This window comes from Pelobates fuscus, chromosome 2 (assembly GCF_036172605.1).
Source record: "Pelobates fuscus isolate aPelFus1 chromosome 2, aPelFus1.pri, whole genome shotgun sequence".
In the NCBI taxonomy this organism is placed as follows: domain Eukaryota; kingdom Metazoa; phylum Chordata; class Amphibia; order Anura; family Pelobatidae; genus Pelobates; species Pelobates fuscus.
In genome coordinates this window covers 88,036,903-88,050,691 of record NC_086318.1, presented here as the reverse complement: position 1 = coordinate 88,050,691, position 13,789 = coordinate 88,036,903, and the positions used below count along the sequence as shown (strand labels likewise).

General features: G+C 42.2%; 1 protein-coding gene across 4 annotated transcripts in view; it reads left to right on the top strand.

Annotated features, from left to right (window-relative positions):
• The window catches only part of LOC134585550 (diacylglycerol O-acyltransferase 2-like), a 40,960-nt gene extending 27,487 nt beyond the window's left edge, over window positions 1-13,473 (top strand). For all 4 annotated transcript variants that reach the window (XM_063440983.1, XM_063440984.1, XM_063440985.1 and 1 more), the window contains 5 exons: window positions 115-185; window positions 3,798-4,002; window positions 7,874-8,048; window positions 11,649-11,851; window positions 13,130-13,473. In XM_063440983.1, the coding sequence (XP_063297053.1) occupies window positions 115-185; window positions 3,798-4,002; window positions 7,874-8,048; window positions 11,649-11,851; window positions 13,130-13,284 (809 nt within the window). In that variant the 3' untranslated portion in view covers window positions 13,285-13,473. The remainder of the gene's footprint in view (window positions 1-114; window positions 186-3,797; window positions 4,003-7,873; window positions 8,049-11,648; window positions 11,852-13,129) is intronic.
• Window positions 13,474-13,789: the final 316 nt, after the last annotated feature.

Below are 13,789 nucleotides of genomic sequence, written 5' to 3'. Positions count from 1 at the left end.
TGGATTTTATCTTCTGAAACCCTAAACTGTCATCTTACATCATTTAAGTTTTTATATCGCCAACAATATTTGTTCTCTTCTTTGTCTTATTCTGAGCCCTATCTGCTTTTACAGGGGGCAGGAAATCTATGTGGATGAATCAGTGGACTGTGTGGAAGCATTTTAAAGATTATTTTCCCATAACGGTAAGTAAGATAAGTCCAAATGTACTTCCTACATTTTTATACATTGCAAATCTTATGCTTTCATGGCAAGCCCAACATGCATGTTGTAAGATTGGAGAACCTGTATAAAGGTATTAGTGGCAATACAATCTAATCCATAGGTATTTGGGTAGCAGCACTAAAGTGTATGGCTCTGTACTCCAGGACTTTGCATTGTAATGGAAACTTTAGCTGACTGTATAAAATTATGTATTTCAGCTTTAATTAATGCAAATGATTGCTGCAAAAAGTTTGCAGATAACTTGTGACTGGATGACTCGAGACAAGGTGCTACAGCAGTTAAAGAAAATTAATGTAAATAAAACTCTGGGGCCTGATGGTATTCACCCACGAGTACTTAAGGAGCTAAGTGGGGAAATAAGTGAACTTCTGTTTTTAATCTCTCAAGATTCCATTGTTTCCGGTATTGTATTGTACCAGAAGATTGGAGGAAGGCAGATGTCGTTCCTAAATTTAAAAAGGTTTCAAAATCCTTGCCTGGAAATTATACACCTGTGAGCTTAACTTCTGTGACTGGGAAAATATTTGAAGGGCTATTAAGGGATAATATTCAGGAATTCATTGGCAAGAACTTTGTTATTAGCAATAATCAGCATAGTTTTATGAAACATAGGTCATGTTAAACTAACCTAATTGCATTCTACGAAGAAGTAAGTAGAAGTATAGATCAGGGTGTTGCAGTGGATGTGTTCTTCTTGGATTTTGCCAAGGCATTTGATACGGTTCCTCACAATAGGTTAGTCTTCAAACTAAAATAAATTGGTCTAGATGAATATTCTTGTTCTTGCGTTAAAGATAGACTACATAGAGTTGTCATTAATGGTAAATTTTCAGGCTGGACAAAAGTGGTAAGTGGCGTCCCACAGGGTTCTGTTTTGGGACCGCTTCTATTTAACATATTTATAAATGCTCTTGAAATAGGCATTGAAAGCCATGTTTCAGTGTTTGCAGATGACACAAAACTTTGTAAAGTAATAAATTATGAGCTGGATACTGCTTTGCTGTAGAGGGATTTAGATAGATTGGGGGACTGGGCACTAAAATGGCAGAAGAAATGTAATGTAGGGAAATGCAAAGTTATGCACGTAGGGGTCAAGAATTCACAAGCAATTTACACCCTAAATGCTAGTTAATTAGGGATAACCACACACGAAAAGGATTTGGGAATTGTTATAGACAACAAATTAGGCAGCAATATGCAATGTCCATCTGCAGTTGCTAGGGCCAGTAAGGTTTTGTCATTTATAAATACTCGGGATGAAAATATAATATTGCCTCTTTATAAATGGCTGGTAAGACCACACCTTGAATATGCTGTGCAATTTTGGGCACCTTTTCTAAAGAAGGATATCATGGCACTAGGAAAAGTGCAGACATGAGCTACAAAATTGATAAAAGGAATGGAGCATTTTAGTTACGAAGAAAGGTTAAAACATTTAAATCTCTTTAGTTTGGAAAAACGGCGCCTGAGAGTATATGATAACATTATACAAATATATTTGTGGCCAGTACAAACCATTATCTGAAAATCTGTTCATAAACAGGGCTATACATAGGACCAGGGCTGCCATCAGAAATTTCGGGGCCCCTGACAAAGCACAAGGTCTAGCCCCCCCCCCCCCCCCCGGGACGACCCACGAGTCCGCCCACAGGACTCCTATCTGTGGTGTGTATAGTGGAAGTGAATTAGAATGTGTGTAATGAATGTAGTGTTTGTGTGTATTAGATACTGTTTGTGCAAAGAACGCAGAGTGTGTGTGTGTAGCGGAGGCAGTGTGTACAGTGAACGCAGAGTGTGTTTGTGTAGTGGATGTAGTGTTTGTGTGTACAAGATGCAATGTTTTTAGTGGATGCAGTGTCTGTATTAGACGCAGTGTCTGTGTATATTGAATGCAGAGTGTTTGAATGTGTGGTGGATGCAGTGTGTGTACAGTAAATGCAGGATGTTTGTGAAGTAGATGCTGTGTGTATAGTTAATTTAGAGTGTATGTTAGTGTAGTGAATGCAGAGTGTGTGTTAGTGTAATAAATGCAGAGTGTGTGTGTTTACTAATGTATGCATGTTGTGCAAATGCACCCCCCCCCTCATTAAATGTAATACATGTTATTCCCCCCTCCCTGTTTCTTACCTGGTTCAGGGAGGGGGGAGATTCCATCCCTGGTGGTCTGGTGGCATGACTGCAGCAGTACATTACACCTCTTCCCTCTCTCTAACTCCTGCGAGTCACGTGCGTGCTATGGTAACCCGTGGCAACGCTCTGACGGTTGCGGGAGTTAGAGAGCGCAAAGAGCTGTAACATACAGCTGCAGTCTGCTGGGCCCCCTCTGCAAGTATAGGGAGCCGGGGGCCCGCAGCTGCACATATATATAGCGATAATCACTATATATATGTGCAGAGAGGGAATGTGGGGCCCGGGACTGCCAAAGCAGTTTGGGCCCCCCAGGACCGTCGGACCCGTGACAACTGTCATGGTTGTCACCCCCTGATGGCGGCCCTGCATAGGACACAAGGTCATGCTTTCCTATGGACGCTCTGCGTGATGGAGGCATAATATGCCTCCAGCGTCACAGATGCGCCTCTAGTGGCTGTCCAGAAGACAGCCACTAGAGGCTGGCTTAACCCTGCAATGTAAACATAGCTGTTTCTCTAAAAAACTGCTATGTTTACAGCAGGCAGGGTTAACCCTAGAGGGACCTGGCACCCAGACCACTTCATTGAACTGAAGTGGCCTGGATGACTATAGTGTCCCTTTAACTCCTAAATGGCAAAAAATTGAGCAGTGAGACTGTAGGGGCATGATCTATACACTAGAACTGTTTAAGATAAAGTTGTTTCAGTGCCTATAGTATCCCTTTAAGGTAGCACAGTTTATATATATTTTTAAATATTTTATATGGTGTTTTTAAATGACATATTATGTATCCGTACACAAAGTGAGGTACACTGACTTGGTATATTTTCTGGGTTTACAATTTTGCCTTAGTAGAATAGTTGTTCTATTGCATTATTGTTCCTTATTGAGATCCTGAGATCCCTACTGAAAGCTTTGAAACTTGACATGCAGCATTCATATTGTCAAAGTCATCGTCATCTGGCAAAGTTACCATCATTGCTGAGTTCCAAGGTCATCTGCTCTATAAAGCAAACAATACAAGTCCTCTTAATTGGCAATATGCCACATTACCACTCCCGATGGCATGACTTTATGAGCTCAACTGTCTGCAAAGTGACTTGTTGGAGAAATGACACATTAAAATGGCCTCAGGGCAAAATATGTTTAAGATATGATAAATGAGCAAGCATGTTTAATTTCAATTAGGTAACTTTCACTTTTTATGTTTTTCATTTTTCATGATCTTACACAATTTATCGTTCTTAAAAAGCAACTAAAAGCAGTGATTTTGAGTAGTTGATATATTATGTATATCTCAGCAGCCACCTTTGCTGCATTGCCATTGTAACTGCTACTGGAAAGCTGTTTGGTTTAAAACACGACTTTGTTTTCTTATTATGATGGCATATGCCCACCTTGTCTATAATGCAAAGTGATAAGCTATTGCCTTATTCCACCAGCTCCATAAAACTGTGGATCTGGATCCAAATCAAAACTACATCTTTGGATATCACCCACACGGGATCTTGAGCATCGGAGCCTTCTGCAATTTTGCCACTGATAGTACCGGGTTCTCTCGTTTATTCCCCAAAATGAAGCCATGTGTGACTACTTTGGCAGGAAATTTCAAGTTGCCTATATTCAGAGAGTATATTTTGGCTGCAGGTAAATATTCACCCTTGCACATTAATATAATGTCTATGAATTCAGATTGTATAATCCATTTAGAGAAACCTTGTAGAATATATCTTATTTTAATCCATTCCACAGGACCGATACACTGCCTATTAACTAATGTTTGGTGCTGGACATCTGGTTCCTTCCATTCTACCTGAGTTCTTATTTGTTTGGGTCACAAGTCCTTGGTTTTCTCAATGTGTGAAACAGTGCGTCTTCCCCTTGTGCCTCCACCCATGGCCAGCAGGTTGTGGCTATTACATTAAAAAAAAGTGGAGGGACATGCTAGTGTCCCCTCCTGCCTCAATTTTGGAGGCAATTAATAAACGATGGAGGGACATGGTGTTCACCCTGGCCCCACTTGTGGTCACTAGGTGGTAGCTCTAATAAAAATAACAGGTAGGACAGATCTAATGACCTAGTGCTCTCAATTACTGCCCAAATCCCCTTTCTGCTCGCTTTTTAGCATACATGCCCCCTCTTGCAGCATGGCGGAGGCATGGAGGAGATTTAAAACCTCCCTTGTACCAATATTGGGATCCTAGTGACTCCATAGGCTTTTATTTAATTTTTTTTAAATGACTAACTGGAAAAAAAGGCTGATAAATATGTTTCTGAACAATATCTATCGAGCAGCTTGGTTAGCATTAAATCCAGTCGAAATTGGCGGGGCCTGACTGCCGAGCAGACTGGTCGCACTCAACCAGAGCTCCGTACGAAGACCGGCTAACAAGCGACTTTTCCCCCAAAACTACCTCACCAAACCTTCCACAACGAAGCAGCAGAGTAGTGGGGTGACCCCCGAGACTCAAGTTGCCGGATTGCCGAGCTCGGAGTAGCGACCTGGTGCAAATACGGGATTGCGGCCTACCAACATATGCAGGCGCGGGAGCGGCGGCCGACCTCCACGCCAACAACTCAGCGGGAAAACGCTGCAGCCCTCCAGACCCCGTTCACCCCCCCTGGCCGGTGAGGGATATCCCGGCACCACCAAGCGACGGACACAACACGTCCGACCCAAGAGTACCTAAACGGTGAGCGAGATACCCAGACCACATAACTTGCAAACAAGCGAGGCGCCTGAGGCCCAGCCAAAATGGCCGCCCAGCCAAGACACAGGAAAAAGTCAGCGGTCAGCCGTGCCACACTCCACCCTCTGATGGCCCTAGACCAGCAGTGCCTACAATTCTGCACAACATTGGTGGACAGGGGGATGACCTACCAGCGGGCTACACAATTGGTGGCCTCGTGGCTAAGACCAATCACCCGCAGAAGTCACTACGAACACCCAGCTCTGGCCTTCCAGGCGGCCACCAGGCAGCGCAAACGCCAAAGGCCGGCATGGCGGGAGCACGAAACGGGCGCACACACCAGCCCCCTCGCACAGAAAAGCGATACCACCGAACAGACCCTAAGGCCCAGCACTCTACCTGAAAATGGCTGCAAGATCTCACCAAAGGCCCAGGAGAACCGGCAAGCACACAGGCGGACGCGCAACGGCCCGACCTCCCACCAACATATCAGCGAGTACTCACCCACAAGAGGTCGGAACCACCTGATGAAGAAGCAGACAGCGGCAACGAAGACGGCCCTGACACGGCGGCACATAAGGCAACATACAACACACCGGGAACTGCCGACGCCAGGGAATGGACTTGCTTTACAACCCACTCAGCAGCCTGAAAACAGAAGTCACTCTCCCTGGCTATCGGGAAATTACTTGTCAGGCATAGGCTGAACTGTCTCTACAACCGGTCAGCCACACGGACTACAGCCATACACGCTCTCCAGTTCCTTACCGCCAGTGGTATTTTCTCATATTTTCCCCATATGATTGCCTTTTCTCCTTATGTTTTTTCTTTCACCTTCGTCCCCAAGCAATGTTTAATAACCTTATAGCCTAGCATGTTTAATAATGAGGTACCAATGACAAACATAGCGTTTCATATATTTGCGTTCTTTTAATAGAAACTTCCTTATATAAGCCTGTTCTAGAAACCTGTTTTGGATGCCTGTTTCACTAGTCCTATCTCCTTCTCAGCATGAACCTGATTGCAGGGCCTTGCTAAAAATAAGATTGCATGTGTCTTGTCTATATCCTCAGTCACGCCTCTGCATACTATATCCTACCAAGTACACATAGGCTACCTCAACACTCACCTTAACAATATTGGCAGTTACTGCCTATGCCATAAGCTTGATTACACGTTGCCTTTTACCCTACTCGTTTCAGCTTTATAGCAAGATTCTCAACGAATATAATCCTGGCATATGTACGACTGTTAGTCCCTCTCAGGCATGTAATACCTAATACTCAACTTGATCATACTGTAAATAGATCCATCATAAGCCTGTTTATTAAGCTGTTATATATATAAAAATTGTGCAAATGTTTCATGCCACTGCATACCATGTGCAACACTTGAAATACGCTGTTGTGGCGACTGTCGAAATATTGTGACCATCTGCACTACCAAAATAAAGAATTAAAAAAAAAAAAAAAAAATCCAGTCGAAATTGAATTAAACAATCGTCTGGAACCAGGATTATTTATTAACCTTTTTTGTCTGATGGACTGGAATCGAGGTCATAGTTGGATCCTTTAAAGGAAAAGTGTAGGCACCAGAACTACCATAACCACTGCCTGGATTCTGCTGGCAACTGGTCATACATCAATACTAAATGGTTTACTCACAGTCTAGTAGAGATTATTGGTCCCTTGAATCCCAGCCTACAGTGGAAAACAATCGGAGTTGTGCTCTCCTCATGTAATACCAGCATCAGTGGTCAGTTACTGGCTGAGAACGCAGCAGAGTGCTCTTAATCACTGCCCAAATCGCAGGTATGAATTGGTATGGTACGAGGAAGAGGCATATAGTGTTACTTTTAAGTCTGCAGTGAAGAAACCAGCAGTGTAAATAATAGGTGTTGATTATGGAGAATGTTACTCCTATTTTCACAGTTCCATTATTTTAGACCAGAATAAGAGACAAGCCCCACATATTGCATAACACAGACTGATCAGAAGTGATGGACACATCACTCTATTGAAAGTTTGAACTATACGGTATACATGCTTTGTGTAACCATTATCACACAAGCTATGAACCAAGGGAAAGAAAACCTGGTACACAGAAAAAAAAATTACCAAGAAAAATATTTCATTACAACCTACATCACACATGGGTTCTAAGACGTTTGCTTTCTTTCTTCCCTCCCTGCTGGGGTGTGGTTTCTTGCATGCGATGGGCATGGATCAAGTTTTAATTTAACCTGTGACCACAATGTGGGGTACATAGGGACTGAAATAGTGACGAGAGCTATTTGTTACCTGGACCACCTCAATTCTTGGAGATAAGCAGACACTTGCCATCTTGTTATACCGCTGTAGGCAATCCCAAATATAAACATGATGACTGTAATTATGCTGAACAGAAATACGAATGGATTACAGTTGGGTTTCATAGAATTTTACTACAAATGTTATCAATGTTGTGGTGGTTTGTATTTTTTATGGAAGAAATTGATCTGATAGTACAAAATATTGTCAATTGTGTTATGAAATGTAGGTCATGGAGCTAACCTGTAATTATCTGTCTGAAGGAGAGGCCCGTGGTCTGCCAAATGACCCAGCAAAACAGTCAACAAATATATTCAACATCAAATCAATACATTTATAAATGAACTAAAGTGGCTTGACCAACACCTACTAGCACTCTCTGAAATGGACTGCATAGAAACAGGAAGAATTCATGTGTAATTGCCTGCCCCCAGTTTATGATGCTTGAAAGTCCATGGTGTTTGATTAAACTCGTTGTATTCAACTGGCCAATTGTGACCATATTGTAATCTATTCCAGGAATGTGCTCGGTCACCCACTCATCAATAGACTATCTCTTATCACACAATGGCCCTGGTAATGTAGTGGTCATTGTAGTTGGAGGGGCAGCAGAAGCTTTGAACTGCACAAAGAAGCAGCATAAACTCACCTTGAAGAGACGAAAAGGGTTTGTTAGGAAGGCACTTGCTAATGGGTAAGTAGTGGAGAGCTTTAAAAAAATGTTCTGTCTAATTTATTACAACTATTATAGTGTTGGTCCAGCGTGTGAAATTGTGTTCTATATATATTTCTTGTTTGAGTCACGCCTCCTTTCATTTCCATAATTAGGAGTATCATAGGCGTGCGCAGCCTATTGCATTAGGGTGTGCACCCTAAAGCACAAACACACACCGCATGTATGTATATATATATATATATATAATTATAATATATATATATTTTTTTTGGTTTTGTTTTATATATATATATATATATATATATACATATACATACACACTGCTGTTTGTGTTAGTGCGCTGTGTGAGGGTGTTGTTAGTGTGTTGTGTGTGAGGGTGCGGTTTGTGTGTGAGGGTGCTGGTAGTGTGCTGTGTGTGAGGGTGTGTTAGGGTCCTGTTTGTCTGATGTGTGATGTGTGTGTGTGTGTGTGTGGGTGCTGTGTGTGTGAGGGTGCTGTTTGTGTCGTGTATTTGTGAGTGTGCTGTTTGTGTGAGGGTGCTGTTAGTGTACTGTGTGTGAGAGTGTTGTGTGTGTGACGGTGCTGTGTGTGTGAGGGTGCTGTGTGTGTGTGCTGTGTGTGTGAGGGTGCTGTATGCGCGCTGTGTGTGTGAGGGTGCTGTATGTGCGCTGTGTGTGTGCTGTAGTAAATATCCCCCCTCCCTTCTTACCTTATGATAGGGAGGGGAGATCCTTGCTGCCATGTGCCATCCCTGGTGGTCCAGTGTAGAGTATACTCTAGCCTGCGGGGCTAGAGTTCACTCTCGCGAGGTCTGAGCGTTGCCATGGCAATGCTCAGATCTCGCGAGAGGAACCTGGTGAAGCTTCTATCTAGAGCTCCCCAGGTCCTCTCCTGCCTCCCTCTATGCTGCTGTGGGCCGGTGAGGTAGATCTTTGATCTCCCCGCCGGCCCATGGAGGCTTAGAGCAGAGCCGGCACTCAAATAGTGCCGGCTCTGCATGAGCCTGCAGGGGAGATCCGGAGATCTCTCCTGCCGGCAGGGGTCAAGTCCTGGGGAATAAAGTGTAAGAACTCTCCCAAGATTCCCACCCCCCCAAAAAAATAATATACACTCGTGTATATATACGTGCACACACACACTGACACACACACATATATACGCGTACACACACACTCACACAGACACACACACATATATACGCGTACACACACACTCACACAGACACACACACTCACACAGACACACACTCACAGACATACTTAGATACACACACAGACATACTTACACACACACACAGACATACTTACACACACACACACACAGACATACTTACACACACACACAGACATACTTACACACACACACAGACATACTTACACACACACACAGAGACATACTTACACACACACACAGACATACTTAGATACACACACACACAGACATACTTAGATACACACACACACACACACAGACATACTTAGATACACACACAGACATACTTAGATACACACACACACACAGACATACTTAGATACACACACACACACAGACATACTTAGATACATACACACACACACACAGACTTACTTAGACACACACACACACACACACACACACACACACACAGACATACTTAGATACACACACACACACACACACACACACACACAGACTTACTTAGACACACACACACACACACACAGAGACACTCACAAATTATTATTTTTTTAATAAAAAATTGTCCACCCAGCCTCCCTACCTGGAGTGCTGGCGTGGACTTGTCCCTGGGGTCCAGTGGGTCGGGTGCCGGTCTCCATCTCAGCCGCGGTGAGGGAGCTGTGTGCTGTCTGCTTCCTCTCACCGCGCGGGGACGTCATATTCCGGCTCCGGCATCAGCAAACGGCGCGCGGCGAGAGGAAGCAGACAGCACACAGCTCTCTCGCCGCGGCTGAGATGGAGACCGGCGGGGGGGGGGGGGTCCATTACCTCTTGCCCTCCCCCCCATGACAGGGGGAACTCGGGGGGAACTCGGAGGGCATTTGGGAGTGGCAGAGTGCCTGCAGGAACGCGTGGGAACACAGGCGTGCCGCGGGGAATAGGGTGTGCCTAGGCACACCCGGCACACCCCGTGCGCACGCCTATGAGGAGTATTATAATTAGGTTGGAGCTATTGCATTAAAAAAGTGGAGGGACATGCTAGTGTCTTCTCCTGCCTCCATGTTGTGGGCAATTAACAAACGATGGAGGAGCACCTAATAATGTAGGTGTATACAGTATGTGTATATGAAATGTATACAGCTCTCCCTTCTATCCATCCCCTGCAGCCTCATTTCAGGCCACACACATATGGCATTCACAAACACATGTGAAGTATGAATTGCACTGAGTAATAAAAAGATATTACACACAGTTATTCTACAGACTGCCCTAAATTACATTTAAAAACAGATTTTACAAATCTGGGTCCTTTAAGAACACCATACTCCGTAAAACAACCTGCAAGAGTTCCTCATCCATCCTTTACCACATATAGGGTATAATGTCTTAATAGAAGCTTAAACTGTGGAATAGGGGTTAGTAAAATAATAAACAGGTTTGGAAATGTTTATACGTTTGCAGACTCCTCACCCACACTAAATCTTGCACTAATCAAAGGATTCGAGGGATTCTTATATCTCCACGTAACCTCTAACTTTGTAAAAAAAAAAAATTATAATTTATATAAAATCTAACCATTCTGGGTTCTATAATATTAGGAAATAAATACAATGCCCACCCTGCTGACCGTGAAATAGTGAAACTTCGGAGAGTGTCTTATATTCTCAGTAAAGCCATCAAGTCCTCTCCAGCACCACAAAAAATCCACTGACAATCTAAAATAACATGTTATCTTCAGTAGGTTAGCTCTGGTTTCAGGCATCCTACACATTTCCCGAAGCCTGAGTGTTAACAAATCCCTTCCCCTGGACACTGCAAGTGGCTAGAATCAATGGTTTTACACATTTTTCTGCATTCTGTCCTTTGTATGTTTTCACGAGTAATTCACATCCCACTCTGGCTGACACACTGCAGCACAATACACAAAGGATCATATGCCTTTACATTCGATGAGATGTATTTTTATGGCAGTTGAAATGCTTTAGACTTAATAAGGGGAGAATCTCCCACAGGTTTTGTCGTGTTTTTTTTGTCTTTTTTCTAATTCTGTTAGAAGAAAAAAAAAAAAGTAAACTAGCTACGACCTTCCCGAAATTACATAAAACAACTTATTGGGCTACGTCCGCAGTGCCGCCTTACACAGAGACTGGTTTGGGGTAACCAGAACATAAAATCATATATTTCACATTAATAAAATCCACACAAAAAAAGCAGCATTTAAACTGTGCTTTTATATAACAAAATATCTGTTCCTGTTTCTTTCAGATCACTGTATTTAATTATAATTACACAGGTCATGCATTGCACGTGGTGCTCAGGGCTCGTTTGTTAGCAATGATCTCATATCAGTGGATGGAAATACAGATACATAGAGCAGATGTATGCATGACATAGCCCTAGTGGTATTTTTATTCAAATGTAGTATTGGCTTACATAGTCTCTGTGATTTTCCTTTTTTAGATCGTCCTTAGTTCCTGTGTATTCTTTTGGGGAAAACGAGGTTCTACAGCAATGCCAGTTTGAGGCTGGAAGTTGGAAGAAAAGCCTTCAAGAATTATTCCAGCATTGGGTTGGATTTGCTCCTTGCATTTTCTTTGGACAAGGCATTTTCTCCAGCAGTTCCACAGGAATAATGCCATTCCGAAGACCCATCAATACAGTGGGTTAGTCCTAAGTCATTGAGCACCTGCACAAATGTAGTTGTGATGTTAACTTCTAGAAACAGTGAATTTGATGGTGAAAATTTAATTTTTAGTACAGACCTAGAGACATTAATATGGTAAAATAATTTCAAATGAGAAAGGACTATATAATAAAGAAGTTATTAAAGAAAGATGAGAAGTGAGTAAGCCTAATCTATTGTGGATCCATTGGGACAGACATTTGAGTACTTGTCTTGTTTTTTTTAATTTTTTTTCTCTCTTTTATGAAACATCTTTTGAGTGTCCAGTGCAAGCGCTTTATTAAGTGCACTCCTGGATAAGTAATGCTATTGCAAGTGCTTTCACATGGTGGTGTTTATCAGAGTATTATTTACAAATACATACAATTTGGGCTAACATAAAACCTTATGTCACTTGTCCCTGACGTAGTCCTTCTTTTGTCAGATGGCCTCTTTACTCTGACTTTTAGATCTCCTATGCTAACTCACTCCTAACCTCCTGTGCTATTGCCCAATGCCTTACTCTAAATATCCAACCTGCTATAATGCTTAACATTCTAAAACCTCCCCATGGGCATATTGCGAAACCTAAACCTGTTTTTACTGGGGCTGTGAGGTTTAACCCCTTAAGGACACATGACATGTGTGACATGTCATGATTCCCTTTTATTCCAGAAGTTTGGTCCTTATGGGGTTAAGCTGTGAAACTTGTACAGTGGCATGTCACCTGATGTTTAAATTTTTGGCTTAAGTGACTCCTGAATAACATGGGCCTGGCGCTGCATAAATATCAAACACCATCACATAATTATTTAACTTGTGAAGCTTGGCATCTAGTGGAAGCAAAATTTAACAATTATATGTAAAAGGCAATCGGAAAGTGCATAGAAGCTCAAAAAGCATTAACATGTATACATGCACTCATATTGAAAAGAGTATATACGACATATTGTAAAGAGCTCGTGTTCACACTGCACTCATACTCATATCAGTAAATAACCAAAACAAACTCTGTACTATAGCTAGTTCGGGGTAAACACAATTTTGTGTAAAAGGATGGCAAGACAAGTACGGGGGAATAGAATAGGCTAGTCCAGGCTTCCTGGTTATTATTACATGCAATTTAGGAGGTTGGACAGACTTGCCGTGAGCACCCTCACACCCTCACACCTTAGTAGCACACTGATTGATTGAAATACAAAATGCTGCTTGTGTTGAGAAATCAGCCAGACAACATCCATTCTGAATACATTCTGATTAAACTTCTGTTTTATTTCAGTTGGAAAACCCATCCCTGTCCCTAGGATTGAGGATCCCTCTGAGCAGGAGGTGGACACTTACCATTCTCTATATGTTGGCGCTCTGCAGGAACTGTTTAACACAAACAAGATGTGTTTTGGTCTACAGCAAAGTGACAATTTGATACTGGTTTGAAACCTGTAATACTGGACCAATTATGAATGCAATATTGAGATAATATAGCCTTTGCCATTAACAGAATATGTGTGTACTCTTGATCTCATTGAACAGTACATAGGCTGGGCGTTGATGGAGATAACACATGCTTATCTGATGTATCCTTTTTGAGACCGTTACCAGTTATAAAGAATGACGATAAAGTAACCTGTCCATTTTTTTTTCTTTGCACTGCAAGTCTTCCAAATGATGGAAAATAATTAAAAAGACAATTTATATAGTGTGGCAGGAGGTGGGTTGGTATTTGTTGATCGAATCAACGCAACTGCAGGAACAACGTGTATAATAAAGAAACTTGTTTATGTATATCATTTAATGTCTTCCTTTTGGAAAATAGTGATGCCAAATGGTGGCCAACTGCTGCCTTATTACCTATGTAAGTGAAATGTGTTATAGAAAAAAAAAAATTATAATAAAAAAAAATTAGTATCTTGACAATCCTTTATTTGCTTTATACACCAGT